The sequence below is a fragment of the Abramis brama genome (assembly GCF_963993115.1).
Source record: "Abramis brama genome assembly, chromosome: 9".
Taxonomy (NCBI): domain Eukaryota; kingdom Metazoa; phylum Chordata; class Actinopteri; order Cypriniformes; family Leuciscidae; genus Abramis; species Abramis brama.
Window position 1 is genome coordinate 34,491,869 of NC_139971.1, and position 13,526 is coordinate 34,505,394.

Genomic DNA, 13,526 nt, shown 5'->3' on the forward strand with positions numbered 1-13,526 from the left:
GTGACTTACCCAATACATTATTTTTTGTGTATTTATCTACACAACACCTGAAAAGTGGTGTAAGTTGGTGGCAGGTGTTGCGTGCGAGTCCTGCGCCTTTTTGTACTACATTTCCCACAATGCATTTGGAACAGATGGAATTCACAGCAGACCGCTAAGTGCTGTGATTGAGGATGCTCAGAGAATATTCAATAAGTCCACAACGTATACATTATATATTCTCTCTCTATATATAAATATATAGACCTACATACATATTCAATATTTCTCGTATATTCATATCTGTTGTTAAATGTAATCACTGTCCTGAAAAAAAAACAAAAAAAAACTTTTTTGCATAACCAACAGACACATACGCAACATTACTTTTTATGATGTTGAGATGCTGTATTAGAAGTGCGTAGCATTCAGGCTGTTATTTTTCCTCGTGTATAGTTTTAATACGTGGCATTATATATGGAATTAATTCTCAATGTGCATTCCAGACCCAGTTGATGCACTGCTGCCGCCTTGTGGAAATGATTCATGCCTTCTTTGCACTACAAATAAAAAGTGTAAACTTCACACACATTTTTTAAACGAATTTTATTTGGTCATAAATGACAGACAAAATTAGGTGAAAATGTGATCAGATCTACAAACCGTTGCCTCTGTAAGACGGGGTTTATGTCAGGAGTCTTTTGCTTAAGCAGCAACCTCAGGTACATTGTGAATTAATTATGGTAATGGCTTCGTGAATTTGCCCGAATAGAGAGTGGTACCAATATATTGCACAAGTTCAAACAATACACTGTAAAAAATATATTGTGGTTGGTTTAACTTAAACGTTAGGAACCTGGTTAGCTTAAAAGTTTGAGTTAATACAATTAAAGAGATTGGTTTAATCAACAGAAAATCAAATTATGATGTTATCTGAACCACATTAATTATATATAGATCTGACATAAAAAAAAGTTGTAATAACAAATAATGAATATATATATATGAAGAGTTCAGATGCAAAAGCCTCTAAGTGCCATCTGAATTTTTCTTCTAGAATGATAATTTTTATCAAGCTTGTATATTTAAGTTCAGTAATTTCACTTAAATGGCAATGAAAATTACCTATGAATTGTCATTTAAGTGAAATTACTGAACTTAAATATACGAGCTTGATAAAAAATGACCATTCTAGAAGAAAATTTCAGATGGCACTTAGAGGCTTTTGCATCTGAACTCTTCATATATATATAGCCCATATATATATATATATATATATATATATATATATATATATATATATATATATATATATATATTTACAGTATAGGCTACTTTATTGGCATGTTTGTTTTACATATAATATTGCCAATGCATAAATAAAACAATGCATTGACAGGAAAATAAAAATTAAAAAGGTGATAGTGATAATGCATAAAGCCTAATTAAAAAAAAATAGAATTAATAATGATAAAAAATAAAAAAATAAAAAATATAATAAACATTAAACTAGGCTACATCATTCGCCCTTATTACGTCTAAATAAATATGTTGCTTTAAATGGTTAAAAAGGCTATATTATTCAAACGCATGACATTGTCAAAGGGTAGTTCTCTTGCAATTTCTAACCATAAATAGTGGTAGTGATATACATTTGGTCATCGTTTTATACTGTAATGGAAAAAAGTATGAAACATTTTACGGTAGCCTATGTGGTTCATTTCTGGGATTTCCACAACCACAGTGCAAACCTCTTTCTCTCACGCACACGCACACGCACAAAGAGGGGGTATGCTGCCTAAACTTGCTATCGGAAACTTCCCACTTCTGAAGTCGTGATTATGACCTCATCGCATTCAAATCTTGACTTATAAGGTCATGTTCAATTTTTAAACTTGAAGACTTTACAATTCCGATAGCAAATGAAGGCAGCATTAAAACATCGGTGACCTTCTTTTCGGAAGAAACTGGTTCCGGTTTAGAAGACAATATTGTATTTAAACAGAATTTAGTTTTTTTTTTTTACTGTCAACCCGGTGGTTTACAATGGCGGCCAGTTTTTACCAAAATATCATGGTTAGATCATTATGGGAGCTCCTTAGAACAGTTAAAAAAAGCTTTCAGAACTGTTCGGTCACTTTCTTTGTTTTTTAGACATACATGGTCAATACCGGTGACAGCAGTAACTGTTACTTAGGCGAAAAATATGGTTACCATGGTAAATGTATGATATTTCAAAATCCGTGGACGCAAGCTTACAGTTGCTACAGTCCGTTTCTGTCTGTGATCCTAGACTCGATGCAAGTTAAATGGGTTGTTTATGAAATATAAAAAATACATTAAATAAAAACAAAACAATCAAATAACATAATATAACATAACTAAGAAATATATAAAAGAGAAATACACATGAAATGTTTTTTAAACGTTTCTTCCAAATCTCTTTTTGAGGTCGATCTTTCCTCTCAGGCATGTTTTCGGACAACACTTCTATGCGCCACAGAACTAGAAGGCCCTCTGTCGTTTCAGCGCCGTTTGAAATAACGAGCGACCAGGCCAATGAAAAATAAAAGTTTCTCATCTGATTGAAATCTACAACATCCTGGTTGCTATTTCGGTAAATATGTTTCATACAATTCCCAAATAACCCATATTGCTTAATCGTACTAAAATCTGTGTTCGTAAATTATAGCTATAACCTTTATTTTCACTAAGTTTGATAGCCGACTGGCTAATGCTGAATGGACTGACTAACGCTTGCAATTTCAAGTGTCGTTAGCAGTAAATTATTATGTGTTCCATGAAATACAACTACAGGAACGCTTATTTAGCTAATTGTTGTACCTCGACGAACGATCTAAAGTGAAATTCTGAAACGTGCTTTCACAACGCAGTTTTCAGTTTGTTTTACATAAATATGTTTTGACTTGATTCTACTAATATAATAAATGTTTACCCTAAATTTAGTTTGAATGGCGTCATGTATAATTACCTCACACTAGCTTAGTTATATTAAGCAAAAGACCACAACTGGAACGTATTTGTAGTTACACAGTGCTTTGAGCATGACGTTTCTGTGCGTTTAGATGGGGGGGAAACCCTTATTGCTTTGTATTGTAACCAGTCGTTTTGCTGTCCTCACCTTTAATTTCTTTGTTTACTTTGGTACTTATACAATCTCTTTGTGATTTTCTTGCAGGTGCTGGTTTAGCTCTTTGTCCTGAGCCTCAGGTCCAGTGACAGCAGCCATGTTTCTGTACAACCTGACCCTGCAGCGGGCAACTGGCATCTCCCATGCCATCCATGGCAACTTCTCAGGTACATCACTGAACAACAACACTGAGTCATGGGTCATTTCTTAAAGTCCCCTTGTAGTCAATAATTGTATCCCTTATAACTCATTTGATCAACAAAATGATGCCTTAAAATAGTTTGAATATAACTCTACACCATTGCCTCATTTAGTATAAGCGGTTCTATGAATATGCAAAGTTACCCCACCCCCATTCACACCTGCTCAGAGATCCACTGAACGATCACATGTTGACACCCTGATCATCAGCAAATACATTATAATTATATACACAGGGTATATTTAACTCCTAGGAAGCTTCATTAGATGAAGGTTATTGATGATCCTATGTGTACTTTCTGTTCCTCCAAAGTGATTGGCAGTTATTTTCACATGTTTTGGGAGTGTACCTCAGTGGCCGACTTTTGGAAGATGGTTGCCTTTAAAGGAACACTCCACTGTTTTTTCATATTAAACTATGTTATTCCCTTAACTAAGACGAGTTGATGCATACCTCTCTCGTCTCAGTGCGTGAACTCAGTCGCTCTGGTGCGCGGCGACACTTTGATAGCACTTAGCTTAGCCCAGTTCATTCATTAGGGACCAAACAGAGATGAAGTTAGAAGTGACCAAACACCTCCACGTTTTCCCTATTTAAATACAGTTACACGAGTAGTTACACGACCAAGTATGGTGACACAAAATAAAACGTGGCGCTTTTCTAAGCGGGTAAAAATGATAACTATAATGTATGGCGGAATAGCACTTGGGACTCGGGAGCACTTCGACTCGGCGCAGTAAAAAGTCACGTCTGAAGAATCCTCTCTCCCTCTCACTTCTGTCATTAGAACCAACGTGACTTTTTACTGCGCTGAGTTGAAGTGCTCCCAAGTGCTATTCCACCACTACAGTGGACATGTGATTAATCAGAGTTTTCTCTCAATCTAAAATCAAAACTTGGAAAATTTAACTGTGATATGACTCATTAGATATTGCTTGATGCTGCAATATTATTTTTACCTACAAGAGTCTCCTAGGATAGAAGGAATGAGTGGATATTCCAGAGCAACTTTGCATGTCTGACTGACCCTTGGCCATCTTGGTTTGGAGGGGGAAAAAAATCGAAACACAACGGCTTGCCACTTGGTTGCAATTTATAGGATGATGCACCAGGGTCCAATGAAGAGGTTGATGTGCAACTTTGTCATAAAAACCTGTGCAAATTCAAGAAAATGCTTTTTTAATACCACTGTAGTGACCACTATGCGTGAAAGGGTTAAAATAAAATAAAAATTTTATCACATGTTGACGTGATTTGGTTACAAGGTAGTGTGTGACAAACACCAGCAATTTCAAACCGCGTTTTTGAGACTGTCTTTGGTTCACTGCAGTATTACTGATAAAATTCTCAGTAATGGTGCTGACTTGTGAATTTGCAAATGGCTTGTCTAAAAGCATATTAAAAACACCACACAGACATATAAACAACATTAAAAGCTTGATTTTCATCACAGGGAGACTTTAAAAGCAGTGTGCTTATATTTTGTTGGAGAAATTGTTATTGTATCAAATTTGAGATTGAGGTAGTGTTTTCTTCTCTATTATGATGTATATCTGAGTAAAACAACTTCTCAAACAAGAAAAAATGTATGGCGGGGCTTCATTCTGTTCATCGGAAATTGTTTTGGACTGTTGCCAAGATCTCATGTGAGTGACAGGTTGTGCCGCCCTTGCGCTAATAAACATGTCATTATAGATGTCATTGCAAGTTGGAGGGGAAATTGTTTTGATTAAAGATTATGAGGACACATGAATTTTTAAATAATGATGATGTGATTGGAGAAATCCTTTTGTAATAAATACTGCAAATCCCATTAAAAAACAAGAATTGTCAATTTTGGTTTCATGGTGACTTTAAGCCTGAAGTTTAAATCCTAAGTGGTGTTTCTCTTTCACTAGGAACTAAGCAGCAGGAGATTGTTGTTTCCCGTGGGAAAATCCTGGAGCTGCTGCGCCCTGATGCCAACACAGGGAAAGTCCACACGCTGCTTACTATGGAGGTGTTTGGTGTCATCCGATCCCTCATGGCCTTCAGGCTAACGGGTGGAACTAAAGGTGAGCAACTTGGTTCTAATTGTTGTTTTGCATAGTTCATATGTAGATATTTTAATTTAATTAATTTAATTGGATCTCATTATGTAATTTTAGACTATGTTGTGGTGGGGAGTGACTCTGGCCGTATTGTGATCCTGGAGTACCATCCCTCCAAGAACATGTTTGAAAAGATACACCAGGAGACGTTTGGCAAGAGTGGCTGCAGACGTATCGTGCCAGGGCAGTTCCTCGCTGTGGACCCAAAAGGCAGAGCTGTTATGATAGGTATATCTACAGAGGCTCTGTGTAGTAAAGGCTACAAGGTTGTATCAGTTTGAGATGCAGTAGGAAAGTCGATAATCAAAATATGCATTGAAAAGCAAATGCAATAAAGCAGCATTTTCATATGTAACCCATTTTATAATGTTTCCTCTCTCAGGTGCCACAGAAAAGCAGAAGTTGGTATACATCCTGAACAGAGATGCAGCTGCCCGCCTTACCATCTCCTCCCCTCTAGAGGCCCATAAGGCTAATACACTTGTCTACCATGTGGTTGGTGTGGACGTGGGCTTTGAGAACCCCATGTTTGCCTGCCTGGAGATGGACTATGAGGTCAGTCCTTCTTGAAAAATCATCTAGTGCAGGGGATCTCAACTCTGGCCCTCGAGTCGAGATCCACTTTCCTGCAGTTTTCTCTCCAACCTTGACTGACTCACCTGCCTGTATCTATCTAGTAATTGTAATGTAAGTTAAAGACATTGATTAGCTTGTTCAGGTGTGTTTGATTAGGGTTGGAGCTAAAAATCTGCATGAAAGTGGACCTTGAGGGCCAGAGTTGAGAACCCATTCTCGTGCAGTGGTTCTCGACCAGAGGGTTGGAGCTTGAGCAAACTGCCCATGGGGGCTGCAGGATGACTTAAAAGTAGGGATGCAACGATACCATTTTTTCAGAACCGATCCGATCCGATACCAAAAATTCTGAGTATCGGCCGATACCGATCCGTACCGATACCAGCGCAGTTTTTTTAATCAAGTAGAATTTCTATAACTCTGTGTTGAACTGATAATAAGAACTGAAAAAAAAAGAAAAACAACAACAAAAAATATGATCATAATCTGACAATGCTATTATAAACTAGATTAGTGGATAATTCAGCAGTAAAATTTAGTCTAGAAAAATCACGAGTGCACAATAATTGTATAAAATTTGAACATTTTGTGAAAAAAAAAAAAAGTTTAGTGGGGAACAAATTAGAGACAATAAGTGTAACACTAAATCTGGTAAAACTTTACACATTGCTCTTTGTATTGTTGTAAAATACATTCATGAAAAACAACAAAAATCAAAAATATAAATTATTTTATAGCCTACAATAAAATTGAGACATTTTTTAAATGTATAGCACAGCTGTTTAATGAGGTAGCAACATAATAGATAGGACAGAACAAGAACGGCTATTGATAATCTTTCATTGCGTCACTGTATTATGATATGAGGCTCCAATACAGTGCAGCACAGAGCGCTTATGCGCATCCCGAGCGCAGAATGATGCGCTTGAAGCAACATGAGTCACAGCGCGCAGCGCGTCGAGTCCGCATTGAAAAGTTTAAAGCACAAAGAAAATACATATTGATGCGTAGTGTATTATACAGTATCTATCTATGCAATAGTCTATTCAGCATTTTCTTTGAACAGTTTTAAATTTCAGTTACTGTGCGCGTGAAGAACAAATAGTACCTGACTTTACTCCAGTGTTGTGATCTAACAGACACCCGTAGAATGTAACATGATTAAGGTACAGCAATAAAGTCCAGCAAGATAAAGTTGTTTTATGCGAAACCATAGATCTTTATCTACAGATCAAATATAATAATAGTAACATTGAATCATCTTGGAGAGAGTTTCATCGTGTTAACTGTCGTAACCGAACGCGACGCGCTGTTTGAGTGCTGAATGGAGAATGACTGACAGCGCAGCTGAGGGAAACGTTTACGTGATCTTGAATTTAACGACTTAAATATTCATTTATATCTCACATTATACTATATAATGGCTTCAGAACACTTATAATATTGTGCACGAAAACGTATGGTGCTTTATAATGTTTGTGTGCCTTTTGTGGGGCTTAACAATAACATTGAATAGTATACGCACAATATCGGATTTGGATCGGCCTTGTCTGACCGATACCCGATCCGCCAAAAATGGCAGTATCGGAGCCAATACCGATACTGAGTATCGGATCGGTGCATCCCTACTTAAAAGTAGTTAAAATAATAAATTAATATATTGAAATGATCTGAACTTAATCTAAATTAAAATGTTTATACAGATCAATTCAAGATGATTAACTTCTAGAAGCACAAAATGAATTTTGGTTAATTTAATATATCAGTATTCACAGTTTCTATTAAACTTTTTTAAAAGCAGTCATAATCACTGCAGAAATATCTTATAATAGTCAATATGGGGGTCCTTCAAATATTGTGTTGGACAACAGGTCAAAAAGGTTGAGATGTATTTGCATGTAGCCAATGTTAATGCTACTTAAGTTGATCTTAATTTTTCATGGTTTCTAATACTAGTGATGTATGTCTGATATGGGTTAATGAGCTGATGAGTTGAATCAGGTGTGTTTGATTAGGGAGACAAAGAAAATGTGCAGTGTTGGGGTGCCTTCAGGACAGGTTTGGGAACCACTGCTCTAACCCATAGTGGTAAATGGTTTTGCAGGAGGCAGATAATGATCCCACCGGTGAAGCTGCGGCTAACACACAGCAGACTCTGACCTTTTATGAGTTGGACTTGGGCCTCAACCATGTTGTGCGCAAGTACAGCGAGGCACTGGAAGAACACGGCAACTTCCTCATCACAGGTTCGGACCTTTCAGAATGTCAAGATAGATTTACTTGTTGGATAAGAATTCACAAAAGGTGTTGCAATGCCCTATCTAACACTTGTTTCAAACTTTATGCAACACCTTTATCTAATACTTGTTTCTACTTCAAATAAATGCTCTTTTTTTTTTTTTACTTTCTATTCATCAAAGAATCCTGGAAAACACATTTCCAAAGAAATATTAAGCAGTTCAGCTGTTTTCAACCTGATGATAATAAAATATTTTGAGCACCAAATCAGCTTTTTTTAGAATGATTTCTGAAAGATGGAAATGATTTGAAATTGTAATATTTCTCAAGATTAGTGTTTTTACTGTATTTTTGATCAGTTTAAGAGGCTTCTTTCAAAAAATATTTTATAAACAATTGTATGGACCCCAAGTTCTTGAACGATATAGTAGATTAAAATAGTTATGTTCTCCAGTGTGTCAGAAATGATGAATATCTTCATGTCTCTTCTCTGACTGTTTGGTGAAGAGATTGTTATGATATCTGATCTTCATGGACTCATGGGAAGTTTTGCTTTCAGAGGAGAAAAATCTAGCCTAATGTCTGAGTTTCTGTGTTAATCTGACCATTTCCCCTGTCTGCTGTAGTTCCTGGAGGTTCAGATGGTCCCAGCGGTGTGCTCATTTGCTCTGAGAACTATATCACCTACAAAAACTTTGGTGACCAGCCGGACATCCGTTGCCCAATCCCACGCAGGAGGGTGAGTTTGTGTTGTCTGCCCCTTTGCATCCCTCTGTTTGGGCACAATACACTAAACATCAACTTGAGGGTGTCTAAATCGCAGCTTGACAGCTATTAGTATCGAAATGATGAGCTTTTCATGTCTCTTCTCTGACTATTGAACTGGAGACTCATAAAGACCTCTGATCATAATATTCGTTTTGGACCTCAAGGTTGTATAGTTCTCAGTCATTGTGTTTGCAGAATAGATTAAACGCATATGTGAGATGTGACCACAGCGCCTTTCTCGTTCTCTGCATCTTTTAGAATGACCTGGATGATCCTGAGAGAGGCATGATCTTTGTCTGCTCTGCCACCCACAAGACCAAATCCATGTTTTTCTTTCTAGCCCAGACAGAACAGGGTGACATCTTTAAGGTTACACTGGAAACTGACGAGGAGATGGTGAGCACACAAAGCTAATGACCCTGACTGTCATCTGTTTCTTTACTTCATGGACATAGAGGTTTTTCAAGCAAGTGAAAATGTAATTGGTCTCAAATACTTGTGTTGTGTTCCATTCAAAACGGGAAGTCAGAATTTCTAACTTCCTACTTTTAAAAGTGCAATAAAATGTCACTTAAAGTTGGATTTGGAAACTTTCAACCCAGGCTTTGAAGAAATGAGTATTTGACATCACCTGAACACACAGTTGATGCTAAACATTTACTTTTTTAAGCCAATATTATTCAGTGAACAGTCAGTGTTCCTACATTATACAATCATAAAACCCTTTAAACAAATATTTGCGTTGCAGAGAAAGTTGTGTAAACCACATAAAAATAAAACTCTGCTTAAAATGACATGCCTGCAATACAAATCTTATATCTGACTGAATGAAACTCGCAAGTAATTGGAGTAAAGTGAATTCTGTAATCTAACATTGAGTTTCCACTGAACTTGAGAGAGATCTGGTCTGAGAATACACACACTAGAGGTTGAAATGCTGGAAAGTGATATGCTATGTATTTGGATTACATAGTCTGTTCATATTTTAGGTGACAGAGATCAGGATGAAGTATTTCGATACCATTCCAGTGGCCACAGCCATGTGTGTTTTGAAGACTGGCTTCTTGTTTGTTTCTTCAGAGTTTGGAAACCAGTAAGTCACTTTTACATCTTGCACATTTTATCACTAACCTAACAATAACTAGGACTGCACGATTAAACAGTCAAAATCAAACCGAAATTGCGATTATGAAATCACAAAGGCTGCAATTTTTAAATAAATATATGCACAGCGTGATCAGTAAATGTTACTCCATCTCTGAAATTACTGCGAGATTGAGTCGCTTATAACTTTTATAGCATTTGAAAAAGCAGCGTGTCAAACAGCATGAGTGATTCAGTCTCTCTCTCTCAGCTTGAGTAAAATGGTCACTTATGGTTTTGGCGAGTATCCTGGTAAACGCAGTCAGTTATGTCTTAAACATAAGCTGTTGATGTGTAACAGTGTAATAGCTTTTAGCTTTTAAAGTGACAGCAGCAGTGTCTGTCATTAATGTTGATAAAGGAGTCAAGTTTAATAGCCTATGCATTTAATTTATACTGGACTAAAAACTTATTTTATATTTGATTACTTTATTCAGTTTCTGTAGTATTTCTGAATACTAGTGTTGGACCTACCCAAAAACCTTCTCTTTATTCTATTGTATTTATTTGTGCTACTTTTTTAATTTAATTAAAATATTGAAATCAAGCTTCCTTGTGTTGTGTAAACTCTTGAGCTAAAAACACAAATGCAATGAGTGTGAGCCAACATTTAGGTGAGATGAACGTAATTTAAAAAAATTATGGACCCCAAGCTTTTGAACGGTATTGTAGATTAAAATAGTTATGTTCTCCAGTGTGTCAGAAATGATGAATATCTTCATGTCTCTTCTCTGACTGTTTGATGATGAGATTGTTTTGATATCTGATCTGTGCACTAGCTCTTAAAGTGACAGCAACCGTGTCTGTCATTAATGTTGATAAAACAACAAAGCCAGCGTGTTTTGGAGAAAAACATTTTTCATAATGTTTTTTTTTTTTTTTTTTAATTTTACATCAATGAAAGGTTAGATTTTTACAAATTATTTTGAATAAAATATCAAAAAGATAAGCAGATTAATTTTTTTTACAAACTTTTTGGATCATATTTACCAGGGGTGCCATTAATTCTGACCACAACTGTGTATAAATCGCAATTCGATTTTTTTTTTTTTTTTCAAATCGTGCAGCCCTAATAATTACTGAATACTTCTGATTTGGTGGTATTTTCACCAAATTTCAGTGCAATAACTAGCTTATAGAAGCTGGTAACAAGAGGGTGGAATGTGTGGGAGCAGTAGTTTTCAGTAACCTGAAACCTATGTGATTTAAATGTAGCCATACTTCTCATTTTCTGTTTAACCTGATGCTTTTCAATAATCTGCGCTGTTGGACAGATTGTGTTCTTTGGAAGTCTGAATCTAAAACTTGTTTTTTGTAAGCTACCTGTATCAGATTGCCCACTTGGGTGATGACGACGAGGAACCTGAGTTTTCTTCTGCTATGCCTCTGGAGGAAGGAGACACATTCTTTTTCCAACCACGTCCCCTTAAGAACCTTGTGCTAGTGGACGAGCAAGAAAATCTTTCCCCCATCATGTCCTGCCAGGTGTGTGAAAGTGATAAATTTGAAATCTGATGTTCATACTAAAGCTGGGAATTACTGATGGGAAGTGGGATTTTAAGTTGGCATGAGAACAGATGTTTGGGAATGAATGTGTTCTTGGATGACTGTGCAGTACTGAACTGCTTATTTTCTAGTTGCCAAATTGCAAAGTGTTTAGTCAGACATCAGTATGGGTAACTGAGCATGTCAATGCTTCAGGCTTTTTACCTCACTTCTTGTCATGTAATGATGGAAACTGATGCCTCTGTAGGAAGTGTTGAACCCACAGACTTTATTACATTTTTTTATTAATTAACTTCTTGTTCTGCAGATTGCTGATTTGGCTAATGAAGATACCCCGCAGCTGTATGTGGCATGTGGCAGAGGACCCAGATCTACACTGAGAGTTTTGAGACATGGACTGGAGGTTTGTGATGCTAGGAGTCACAGTTCTGTGGCAGCTTTCACAACATGGTTTCAAAATGGAAATTTGACACCCGATGCATCAGAGAAAACCTACGCAATTAATGCGGTTTTAACACATCACATTCTAGGGTTTTCCAGAGACTATTAATGTTTCAATGTGTTAAAATGCGTGTGTTTTTTCTTTTTTCCTTTTTTTCTTCAGGTGTCAGAGATGGCTGTTTCTGAACTGCCTGGTAACCCCAATGCTGTGTGGACTGTCAGGAGACATGTAGAAGGTAAAAGATCAGCTCATGTAGAGTAGAGGTCGACCAATAGTGGATTTTACAGATACCGATATTTAAGTTTGACAGTATGTGCCGATAACAGATTAATCAACCTTGATCATTCATGTTAGTTCATAGTACATTAACTAAGGGGTTAACATATAAAAATTAAAACTCAATTTAAAATGTATTAGTAAATGTTGAAATTAACAAACTAACAATGAACAATACTACAACATAACAATGTTATCTTATTGTAAAGTGTTAGCATTTCATATATATCCAAAGAGTCTGCTATGCTTAAAGATGGCCATCTTTAATATCTGCAAAGGCCAGAGCATTAAAATTGCATAAATGTATATTACACGTATAGTCTCTCACTCTTCTATATAAGAATACTTCATGATTACTTGATCAAAATAACAATATGTATTGCAGTGATAAAAAAGAATAGAATCGAATGAGTTTCTGATTTGTTTGTTTCTGTCGGCTGAACATCAATGTTGAGAAAGCAATCACGTCACTAGCTTTAAATATGCAACTTCGCCGGCTAATGAATGCATAAAAGTGACTAGGTGGATATAAACAAATGCAAAAAGATGGTAACAATTGCGACATTAAACATTTGGGTCACGTGTGCGTGTGTTTTTGTCACATTGTTTTAACCGCTTGATGTACTAAAGTTAGAGTCCTCACAGCCTGGACTGCAAACATACTTCTGTTCCTTCTCTGCTAATGCAGCATTTAGTCAACAAATAAATTACTTTATAATGATATGGCAACATAGACTGTAGTATTCTGTATTCATACTGTTTCGCTGTCTGTTTTTTAAATGCGCATATGAAGCGTCAGCGCTCTCCGTGCAGCTTGTGATCTCTGTGCTGCGTGCAGCCGGTCGCGTGTTACAGTAGACAACACAGGGTGCCAGTGACAGTTTGTTGTTTGTGCTTTAGAGGCCGCTCTCGCTCTGTAATGCCAGCAGTCCTTTCTCAGCGCTCTTGTACTGTGTAATGACAGCGCACCATTCTCAGCCGCTCCTGCAACGGACGCAACCCGGAAAAACTATCGGTATGGATTTTTGCCGATAACGATAGTTCCACCAATCAACTATCGGTACTAGGGCTGGGGTAAACAATTATTTATTAAACGATTAGTCGGGCGATTATTTTATCGATTAGTCGACTAATCTAACGACTAATTTGAATTAATTA

General features: G+C 36.6%; 1 protein-coding gene across 1 annotated transcript in view; it reads left to right on the forward strand.

Moving 5' to 3' along the window:
• Positions 1–1,705: 1,705 nt before the first annotated feature.
• The window catches only part of sf3b3 (splicing factor 3b, subunit 3), a 30,874-nt gene continuing 19,053 nt past the window's right edge, over positions 1,706–13,526 (forward strand). Inside the window, exons 1-12 of the mRNA XM_084124791.1 lie at positions 1,706–2,596; positions 3,179–3,297; positions 5,231–5,386; positions 5,480–5,650; positions 5,805–5,977; positions 8,100–8,241; positions 8,860–8,972; positions 9,260–9,397; positions 9,991–10,094; positions 11,464–11,629; positions 11,958–12,053; positions 12,255–12,327. Of these exons, the coding sequence (XP_083980917.1) occupies positions 3,228–3,297; positions 5,231–5,386; positions 5,480–5,650; positions 5,805–5,977; positions 8,100–8,241; positions 8,860–8,972; positions 9,260–9,397; positions 9,991–10,094; positions 11,464–11,629; positions 11,958–12,053; positions 12,255–12,327 (1,402 nt within the window). The 5' untranslated portion in view covers positions 1,706–2,596; positions 3,179–3,227. The remainder of the gene's footprint in view (positions 2,597–3,178; positions 3,298–5,230; positions 5,387–5,479; positions 5,651–5,804; positions 5,978–8,099; positions 8,242–8,859; positions 8,973–9,259; positions 9,398–9,990; positions 10,095–11,463; positions 11,630–11,957; positions 12,054–12,254; positions 12,328–13,526) is intronic.